The 11,753-nt window shown below is 28.7% G+C and overlaps 1 protein-coding gene across 1 annotated transcript; it reads right to left on the reverse strand.

Annotated features, from left to right (window-relative positions):
* Window positions 1-306: 306 nt before the first annotated feature.
* Window positions 307-3,338, reverse strand: LOC107946174 (ADP,ATP carrier protein 3, mitochondrial). Its single transcript, XM_016880399.2, has 4 exons — window positions 3,159-3,338; window positions 2,095-2,587; window positions 963-1,334; window positions 307-870 (listed from the first exon to the last, which is right to left on the reverse strand). Exons 2-4 carry the CDS (start codon window positions 2,563-2,565, stop codon window positions 574-576), a joined length of 1,140 nt encoding a protein of 379 aa, XP_016735888.1. The 5' UTR covers window positions 2,566-2,587; window positions 3,159-3,338; the 3' UTR covers window positions 307-573.
* Window positions 3,339-11,753: the final 8,415 nt, after the last annotated feature.

The raw sequence follows: 11,753 nt of genomic DNA on the forward strand, positions 1-11,753 counted from the left end.
AACCAACTGAAAAGTAAAACTTTTAATTTATGACTCAATTAAAATTTTATTTTAATTTTTATTATGCATACTTTATTATCCGCGTCAATTGTATATTTATCTATACTATTTATTAATTTACTACTCAAACTAAAGCTTTATTTCAATACTTTAATATGCACAATTAAACTTCAAATTTTCTAAGAGAATAGGGACTTCTGAGCATATTCTAACCTTTAATTCATTAGGTCAGAACTTGCGCCTGCAGCAGGTAAAAGTAAAACCATGAAAACAGAGCCGATACCCAACAGTTGAAAGCAAAACAAATCAAAAGAAAACCGATTCATATACTACAGATGAAATCAGTGTTGTAATTATTGTCAACCAAAAACCAAAAGAAAAACCACATGGTCTTGTAACTAAACACATGTAATGTAACACTCAAAAGCTCAAGTAAATTTTTCGTCACCAACTTTTTCATATTAAATTCCTAATTACTGGGAACGGGGACCATCATAAGCACTTTGTCCTTCCAAAATTATTCAAACTTGGGACGCTAGATCATTCTTTAAGGCAGCAGAATCACCTTCCACATTAGCCGCCACCAGATCCATATTTCTTCCCAAGGAAAAGGACTTGCAGCTTGTCATAGCCAGCAAGCACACCAGCCCCTGCAACTGCACGAAGAATGTTTGCACCAGCACCCTTGAACAGCGATTTGGCACCTTCATTCTTGATGATTTGAGAAAATGCTGCCATCGAGCTCTTGTATTTCACTGCTTCTCCAGAAGTCATCATCATTCTTCTACGTACCGTATCAATTGGATAAGATGCCAGTCCAGCACCTATTGTGATACCCCAACCCAGCAAGAAACTTGCCAAGAAACTATCCTGTAAATGCCAAATACACGCACAGATTCAGGTTCTATGTTTCAACAATTAAAACTCCACATGGTTGTGAGGGCAAGTAAACAGATGCTTACCTGCAATCCACCAACCAAAACAACAGGCTTCAAAGAATCATACATTCCAAAGTAAAGTCCACGGTAAACAATAATTCCAACACATGAGATATTGAACCCTCGGTAAAGACCAGCAATGCCATCAGATTGGATGGTCTTCCTGTAGACATCAACTAAACCATTAAACTGCCTCTGACCACCCTTTTTAGCAGCCTTGTTATCATTAGCCAAACGTGTACGAGCATAATCCAGAGAGTAAACAAAAAGAAGTGATGAAGCACCAGCAGCACCACCAGATGCCAAGTTCCCTGCAAACCATTTCCAGTAGCCATCTCTGTCCTTCTTGAAGTTGAACATCCTCTTGAAATAATCCTTGAAGGCAAAGTTCAAAGCCTGGCACAAATACAAGTTAAGCTTTAAGAGGAAAAAATAAAACAAGGGGAAAGAGAACAAAAAGATAAGTCCTTTGACCAAACTGACATAGTAAATACTAAATCACACATATAGCAATGTTGTCAAGAGCACAAAGTGCATCCATGCATTAGAACCCCTAAATTACTTGAACGCATGACATAAGATCAATAACCTGAGTGATATAAGACACGACAGGTATATGTGCGTGTATTTTTATGTATCTAAAAAGTGGTCCAAATTATCTTACAAAACATTGCAAAATTTTTGCTTCCTTTGTTGATCAATATGCATGTTTTCCTTATAACCCCATGCTTGTTGAATCCTCAAAAATTCAAAAGCAGAAAGTTCAATATCATCCCTTTTCTCACTAGTAAAAATACAGCTAAGGATAAACAAAAACTTAAAAGGAAACTTAATTATGCATATGGCCTTAGAAAAAAAGGCATGACCAAGTGCACCTTGCTTAAAAATTATCTAGAACACTTTGTTGTCTGGTGCTAAGATCCAATGCTTAGGCACTAGGTGCACACCTCAACAACAATATAGTTACATGTGCCTCAAAAGCCTCAATTTTTTGGGTTCGTTTCCTGCTCTCCCAACAAGAGGTGCACTGAGATAGCAGATAGCCAAGGGATATAACAGAAAACTCAGTAAAAGCAAAACTAATAAAACACTTTAAAAGGGATTCCAGAAAAGTAAAAGAAAATACTAAACGAAATAAAAACAAGACAAAATCAACCTGTGTGGGGAAGTATCTGAGAACATTGGCAGTGTTGCCTCTCCAAAGAGCAATGACACCTTCATCCTTAATAGTCCTGGCAAAGCAGTCAGTAATTCCCTTGTATGGTTCAGACAACCGCCCAGCTTTGATCATTTCATCCTGATTTTGGATCAAAAGTTTTACCCGCTCAATCGGAGCAGCAGCTGTCTTGGAAACAGCTGCAGACACTCCTCCCATGAGGAAATCCACCATAAAACCAGTAAAACCTTTCTCTGATGGAGCTTGTACAAATATGGGAGAAACAGTGGGCATATATGCCAACCCAGTGGAATGACGTGATGGCTGTAAAGCAACATGAATTCCTCCATTGGTATAGGCACCAGTCATGTTATAATTCTGAGCAGGCAAGCTAGGCGTAAGCCTGGAAATGAAATAGGACTGCCCATGCATTTTATGGAACACTGATGGACGCTTTGATCCATCTGCCATGCTTACAACTTAAAACAGTGACCTGTAAGTTAACAGAATTAGAGAAAAAGAGTTTTAAAACATTGACAAAAATTAAAAATGAGGCCAATATAGGCATTTGTTTTAATATAGACACACACACTGAAGTCTTAAAAGGAATTGCAGGCAAGCAAATTTTGAAACTAATGGACTGAAAAGAAGGGAAAAGCCTAAACTATATCAATAATGAAACATCCTAATTTAGCTTTGGTGAAATAGATAAAGCAGTTCTAAGCAAAAATTTAAAAGAAATCCACATAATTCAAAATCATCCACCATATTTCCACATAGCAAACAGAACTTGGTAAAAGATAACAGATCTACGTGTTACAACAACTATAAAACTAACAATCTAATCACGATTAATTAAAACTATTATCGATTCATAGTAACATTCAGCTGTATGTCAGCTACTGATAAAAAGAATAAGACAACAAGAAGTAATAAACAAACTGATCAAAAACAACAAACAAATCAGATAATAAATCAAGCTCAAGAGTGAATTTGGATTGAGATTTTCAGTGAATTTCTAAGCAACCAAACAACAGAGAAGAAAATTGAGGAGACAGAATAACCTGAGAGGTCGCCTAGGAAGCTGTTTGACTACAACTACTCCTTCCAAACTGCAAGGAGAAATGTAAGAGATGAGCGTATTTATATGTCCGCATTTAGGTTTAGGGTTTTTCTTCTCTATAATGACGGATTTGTCCTCGCTTTGTGCAACTGCTAAGGGTAAAGTTGTTCATGAATTAGGTTATCCACTCATGTCTAAAAATTCATCGAAATTTGAGACGGTTTGAAATGTTAGGTTCGAAAAATAAATTTGGGTAAAACATATTAGGCCCATTTAAAATGTGGGTCGACTCAGGGATAAATATTCAAGGCTCAAATCTATCTCGGCCCCATACGTTTTTCAAGTTTGTAATGCTCTATACTATATTATTTTCATATATTATGTAATTTAACACGCATAAAAATTAAATATTTAATAATATATAATACTACTATAATATAAACATTAACAAAATTTAATATGGTTATATATAAAATTATAAATAAATAATTATTAAATATAAATATATATTTAAAAAATTTAAAATTAATATCAATGGGCCTAAAATGGGCTTAAGTTAGCAATTTGTAAATATGGGCAGGCTTGGGCAAAATTTTAGAATCATATTTCGAGCAAGGCCGAACTTGAGTAAGCATAAAGTGTGTCAATATCATGCTTAAGCCTGACTCGGCCCATGAACACTTCTAAAATCTGACTAAGGCTCCCTTGAGACGTGTACTGAGCTTCGGTTCAAGATAGTCGTTACCATATTGATGGATGTATCATTTTTTTATTAGTACTAGTGCATAATAATATTAATCTATTTCATGTTAATATTTTTAATTTATCGTTATTTTAAAGAAATATTTAATATATGTGCATAAAATATATTTACAAATGAATTAAATAAGCTTTAAATATAAAATATGCTATAAGATTAAATATTTTTTTTGTTATATGGTATTTATTATATTGTCGGATATACTGTTTTTCAATTCAACCAATTATTCTAAAATCTATGGTAACAATTAAAGTGGTATAAGAACTTATATAGAGTGGTATAACAAGTTAAAAGTGAAGGATTCTGTGTCAATTTTGATTTTCATAATTTTATTTTTTATTGGATAAACTATACTAATGTGAATAAATTATTAGTAAATTTATACTTTGATCATTTAATTTAAAAAAAAAGGTTATAAATTAGTTATTGAATTATTCGAAAACTTTTATTTAAGTCACTTGATTATTAATTTTCTTTTAAAAGTCCAGCTAGAGAGTTCTAAGTGGTGATGCGATAATCACCACGGTGGATCAATACCAATTGACGGATAGAAGAGCATACCTTAGGTGCAAGCCGATTTGACTGTCAGTGTCAAAAATCAGAAAAGAAAACTGTTAGAATTATGATTCGTAAATTCATTACGTTCAAATTTGTTTCATGAAAAAATTGAATTGTAAAAGAGAAGAGAAATGAGAGCTTTTGATTGATGCAGACAGTGCGACTGCGAATAGAGAAAATCATACGACAACGATTTTAACAGTTCAATAACTTAAATGAAAAGTTTCGAATAATTCAATACCTATTTAAAATTTAATAATTTTAGTTTTATTCTTAGTGGCTTTTAAAATTTTCTTTCGGAACTTTGATCATTCGTTAATCGAGTTTTTTAATGGTATGCATATGAAGTCAAATACAAAAGCAATGAAGTTACATATACGGGGAGGGATAATTTAGTAGGATATATATACACACAAAAGCAGTGAAGTTATATATATATAGGTTAAGCTTCTACTCTAATATTCAATTCTTGTGCTTAGACTCATTTTCTACTTAATAATTATATTATATTATATCACATAAAAATTAAATTTATATAATATATAATAACATAGTGTAAACATTTTTAAATTGTTTATGTTTGAAATTTTATTTGTGCGTCTAAACATAGTAATTACACCTTCTTGTAATTAAACATATTTGACTAACGGAGTGTAATTGCATTGGAATTCTCTATATTATGTTTAGCAATATGAATTGTAACTACATAACTACATGATTTTAAATTCTAAAAAATATTAATTATTATAAAAATTATTCATAATACTTGAGATAAAAAATCTCTAAACAGGTAACAAAACTTAAAATCAAATTACCGTGTATAATATGGTAGTCCAAAAGGGTATTTGACAATACAATTACTAATAAAACTAACAAGACAAATGATTTTTGAGCTATTCTCACTCTAGCACTAAATATATAATCTTTGTCGCATTGTTTGACCATTTACCAAGTATAAATAATTAATAAGATATCATATAATTTAATTAAAATTAATGTACAATTTATAATAAATACTATATAAATCAATTAAATATCTAATAGGCCAAAATGTATGAAAAATTATTCCTCATTAATAAAATTTTAAAATGGTTTAAGTTAGATTAGTAAAATAATGTAGAATTATATTTTGAAAAATAAAACATGTTTAAAAATTAAAATATTTTTATTATACAAAAATAACTTCTTAAACTTCAATTATTTACAGATGTTTGAAAAGTTATAAGATAATTGGATTTGAACGTGATCACCTGTAATTATTTGCATAATTACTCTAATTCTTACACCCATTAAGAATTGGAGAGGATAATCGAGGCGTTCCAATTACACTCTATTCAAACATATCACATATGTGTAAATTATAAGCAATTATATCTAAATCCAATTATTAAGGGTGTGTTTATCATTGAGGTTAAAAAGCACTTTTCAACCCAAACCATGATTTCAAATAAAAAAATTAATAAATAAACAGTTTTTCAAACTAAATCTTGATATCAAACTAGAATTTAAATCAAGTTAAAAAGCTAAAATTTTTAGCTTTTGGCGGTTGAAAGGTGTTTTCAAAAAAAAAAGTACCTTTTTACCCCTCATTAAATCTTCTACTTTACAAAATTATGTCTAAAATAGATATATCTTTCCAAAAGCGTTTATGACCAGTAATGGTAAATACTATCAAATTTATCAAAAGCGCTTTATCACATCAATTTTCATAAACACTTTTCAACATCAATGATAAACTAACCCTCATAGTCTTTCCAAATATTTTCTAAAAGAACAAAAAATATATATTAAGATGTAAATAGCATATTTTTATAAGAAAAATTTAAAAATATATATGGGTGAACTTAAATTAATTAACTAAAATATGTGTAGATTGAAATAAAACTTGAAGATTATATTTTGAGTAAAATATGAAATATGCTAATATTAGAACTTCTAATGATAAGAACAATCCCTTTCTCTCTCTTTATATATATATAAAAGATATAAATGGTACCTAAGATTAAAGTTGATGTTTGAGGTCCAAAATGTAATGATAGTGTTTTCTTGTTCTAACAGATTAAAAGGATATTCAGAAAAAAGAAAGATTAATAGATTAGATTAATTATATTGAAAATTGATAATCTAATTGTTTCGATACATTCTGAATTACGTGAGGTGAAAGAAAATGAAAATGAAAAATAATATTTATAATTTTATTTTTATAACTATAACATCCTTCCCAATAGTGGTTAATATTTTCTTTTTTTACCTTAAGGTGTAAAGTTAAATTATTAGTATTGTGTTTTTAACTTGTGTTTTTAGGTGTAATGATAAATTTAGTTCATAATATTGATTTATTTTTATTATTTTGATCTCATTTTGTTATCAATTTGACTTTCAAATTTTAAAATTTTGCCAAATTATTTTTTGAGATGAAAAAATTAATTGAACTATTAAAATTTTGTGGTATTAATATGACAGTTTATGTGATACCACATGTACTTTAAATGTTAGGGAAAACTATACCATTAAACACCCAATTATGCTCTTTTTTTTTTAATTTCATGAAGTACACACAAACTATAGTATGGGCTACCATATTTTAGGGTAAACTATATCAATAGTCACTCAATTATTAGCGTGTCACTAACATTTTTAATCATTTATGTTTTAGTCACCCTTTGTTAAATTGTTAACCAAAATAATGGCATGACCTTTTTTAATTGGTATAAATATAATAGAATCACTTGTACATTTTATCAATTTGGTCCTAATTCTAAACAGTCCAATAAATTTAACCTTCCATATTTATAAATTCTATCAATTTGGTCCTCAAATACATCTTCCTCACAAATCAATCAAATTAATTTAATAAATACTAAAAATACATTTTAACTATAAATAAGTAATTTAGTTTAATTCTAAAAATAAATATTAAAATGAGATTATCTCAAATAAATACACACATAAAAAAGTGTATGGCTAGGAAGGAACAAAATAAAAATGAAAAGGAAAGCTTTTGATGATCCCAGAACGGTCAGGTTATACAAAGAAATTAAAATAAAGTTGGGTCAACAGAAAAATTGCTCAACTAAACAGAACATGAATAAATAAAGTTGCTTTTTTGTTCTACAGCAATCCCAAAGGAAGAAAGAAAAAATTGTGTCTGTATTTCTAAATTTTAAATAAGCAATGACAACACCAGGAATGTGAAGAACCTGAGGCTTAGCTTAGTTTAGTTCATGAAGTCACCCGTGAAAGCTAGCATCCAACATATCTAAGTTCAACCTTCAGCACCCGCAATCCCTTCTTTTAACCAAATAAAAACATTGAAAATGTAGTAAAATCAATTCTCGTTTTCCTTCAAAATCCAATCATTGAAACAAGTGTAGAATACACTCAAAATAAATTTTGATTGCATTCGTGGTTTGTTCGGGGCTCTTTCAAATAAAAAATAACAAGGTAGAGGAAAATAGGGCTAATGTCACGACCTTGAGTCCTCTTTTGCAAAATAAGTCAAAACTTATTTATTTTCGTGTTAAGATCAATACCACATATAATAAATGCTTCAATTTCATCATATAATAAATGCTCACTTAATGTCCCAACAATTTCATTTAAACTTCACTTACATATTAGCAATTCCATCACTTATATCAACTTCTTAACATTACAACTCTTCCATTATTTCCCCCTCCTCTTACTCTCCATTCCACATCCTATATATACATGTATGTATATAAGAATATTTGGCTTTTAATATAGCATGCCTATATGTAATATTAATTATTCCTTCACTAATTACACATATACTCTCAACAAGGTTGTCTACTTGAGTAGCAATCACTAAATTATTTATATATTGGCCTATAGAATTCGAAATTAAGATCTGCTTATTGTTTTTGAAATTAGGCTCAATAAATTTTTTACCAAAAAAATTTCAGAATTTTCACATAAACTAATTAATACAGTTTTGTTTCTTCATTTCTTCCCATGTTTTGCTACTAGGCAGCTCTAACCCTTCTCTACTAAAATTTAGTTATCTTTCAGTATAGGATTCATATAATGTTGTTGTTTGTTTATCTTGAAAATAGACTCATTAATAAGCTTTTAGATATATAAATTTTATTTCCTAAATATTGTTTGTACAATTGTTAATGACTTTTCAAAGTCAAAACAGGGAACCCAAAATCAATTTGACACTATCTCACTTAAATTTATTTATCTCATGATATATAATTCCATATCTTAAACCGTTTATTCTATACAAAACTAGATTTAATAGGGTTTAATTTCATATTTGGTTCAACCTCTAACTCAATTTCTACAATTTTTGGTTAATTTTTAAATTTGAGCTACTATTGCTATCCAAAAACTGTTTAGTAAAAATATTTACTTTTCCATGATTCTTTGCATTAACTTTCAATTGGATGTATATAACCATTATACTTTTGATTATTATTCAATTTAGTCATATAAATTCATATGTTAGTAACATTTTCATTTCTTTACCTTAACATTTCTCATGATACAAATGACATCTCTCTTTTTCTCATAAAAACCTAATGTCTTATATATCATTCATTCTAAACATACTTTCTATCTCTGCTATTTTGATTAAATTATCATATCATACATTCCAATTATGATATATCTAACTTAATTATTTGAAATACAAATAAATTTAATATGAAAACTTACCTCTTTTATCAAGAATTTTTTCTCCTTTGCTTCTCTTCCTTTTTCTTCCTCAACCTCATTATTATCCTTCTCTTTTCTTCTAATTTTCTTCACTTCCATCTACTAATTTATTGCTTTTAAATTGATGAGCATACTCTCTAAAGTCTCTACTTCATTTTTACTCATTGACGCCTATGAAACTTAGGGAGAAATAATAAGATTACATGACAAAGGACCAAATTGCAAGAATATGAGAACTTCTTTCTTTTTATAATGGTGGCAACATTATAGCACGGAGAGAATGAAGAAATTTCTTCATACTCCTCTGCAAATATCTCCTTTAATTTAATTAATTAAAATATCTTATAATAAAATAATAAGATAATAAAATATTCCACCAATTATATTTCAACATCTAATATTTATCAATTATTATCATGATAATTCATGATAATTATCTTGATTGAGAAATGACCATTTTTCAAAATCTCTTAATATTCTCTTTTGTGACATTACTCACTTTAGATAAAATTGCAATTTAGTCTCTCTTATTTTCCACTTTTTCAATATGGTCCCCATTTATCAATTTATTTTACCCTTTAGCCCTTTCCTTTCTTGGGATATTTTCACTTTTGGTATTTCAAATTTTCTATATTTATAATTTGACCCCATAAAAATTGAATATTTACACTAAGGCCACAATACTTTTAGATTTTTACAATTTAGTCCATATATATTAAATTAATACGTCATGTCTTACTTATTGATTCAACTTCCTTTGGTATACCATGAAACTTACACCTTATCTCACTATGAATCTATCACATACTTTTTACGACTATGGAGGTTTTTGGGACATTACATTAAATTTGTTGAATTATTTAGAATTAGGACCAAACTGATAGAATGTAGTGTATTGAGGACTAAATATGTTATTATACTAATTTAAAAATACCACATCATCCTTTCTATTATCAATTTAAGAAAAGGTGACCAAACTAGAAACAAATGATAACATTAGTGATGAAATTGAAATTTTTTGTAGTTTGGTGACCAAACCAAAAACACACTAATAGTTGAGTGACTAATTGTATAGTTTACTCTACATGTTAATATTTTGGTCAATTTTTTCGCCCAAAAAAAAACAATTTGGCTAAAATTTGAAGGTTAAGGGTTAAAGTGATAAAAAAGAGAGAACCAAAGTGACAAAAGAGGAAATATTGGGGGGCAAAATTTTTTATTGTGCGTTTTTTAAAGATCTAATATAAATATTAAAAGACATAAATACCATTGCAATAATATTTGTTGTTATTTAAAAAAGGGTCTTTTAGACTTGTTACAACTAGTTGATGTTTGGTTAACCCGTGACACCAACTCAGTTAAAATGTATAAAAATATAAAATAAAACTTTAATTAAGTGGTAAATTAAATGTTTTACTAATGTAGTTGACGTGGGTTCAAACCCCACTATATGTATATTTTTATTGGATTTGTTTTAAAGTGAAAAGACTAAAATACTCTTGAATAACATTACTTATTTTAATTACGAAAGGGCATTCTCGTAACTTCCTAACTGAGTTGGTGACCCGGTTGAGGGTTACATAAACTCGATTAGAGATAATAAGGCGTGCATAATAAAATTAAAATATATAAAAATATCAAAATAAAACTTTAGTTGAATGGTAAATTAAAAATTTTATTAATGCAATTGATGTAGGTTTAAATACCAATATATGCATGTTTTAATCGACTTTTTTTAAAGTGAAAAAACTAAAATATCTTCAAATAATATTACTTATTTTAATTACAGAAGGACATTCTCATAAGTTCCTAACTGAGTTGGTGACCCAGTTGAGGATGACACCAACTCAATTAGGAGTTTTATTAATAGTGTGTATATATATATACAAATACACAACCAATAAAGTTCATGGAGTGTGCATAATAAAATTAAAATGTATAAAAATATTAAAGTAAAACTTTAGATTAGTGGTAAATTAAATGTTTTAAAAATGCAATTGGTGTGGGTTCAAATATCATAATGTGTATATTTTTATTGATTTTTTAAAGTGAAAATGTTAAAATACCCTCGAATAATATTACTTATTTCAATTACAAAAGGACATTCTCGTAACTTCCTAACTAAGTTGGTGACCCGGTTGAGGGTGACGCCAACTTAGTCAAGGGTTTTATTAATAGTATATATATACAACTCATGGAGATAATAAAGTGTGCATAATAAAGTTAAAATGTATAAAAATATTAAAATAAAATTTTAGTTGAGTGAAAAATTAAAAGTTTTATTAATGCAATTGGTGTGGGTTTAAATCTTAATATATGCATATTATTGTTGTTTTTGTTTAAAGTGAAAAAACTAAAATATCTTCGAATAATATTAATTACGAAAGAGTATTCTCGTAATTTTTTAACCGAGTTGGTGACCCGGATGAGGGTGACTTTAACTCAATCAGGAGTTTTATGAGACTCATGATTGGGGTGAAAAAAAAGAGTAAAAGATATTTAGTAAAAAGAATAGCTTTTTAGTCATTTATAAACATAATTTATATAAAAACGCTGTTAAGTTTTGGTTGAAATGGCATTGTCCATGTTTTAGAG

Source organism: Gossypium hirsutum, chromosome D12, assembly GCF_007990345.1.
Source record: "Gossypium hirsutum isolate 1008001.06 chromosome D12, Gossypium_hirsutum_v2.1, whole genome shotgun sequence".
NCBI classification, from domain to species: Eukaryota; Viridiplantae; Streptophyta; class Magnoliopsida; order Malvales; family Malvaceae; genus Gossypium; species Gossypium hirsutum.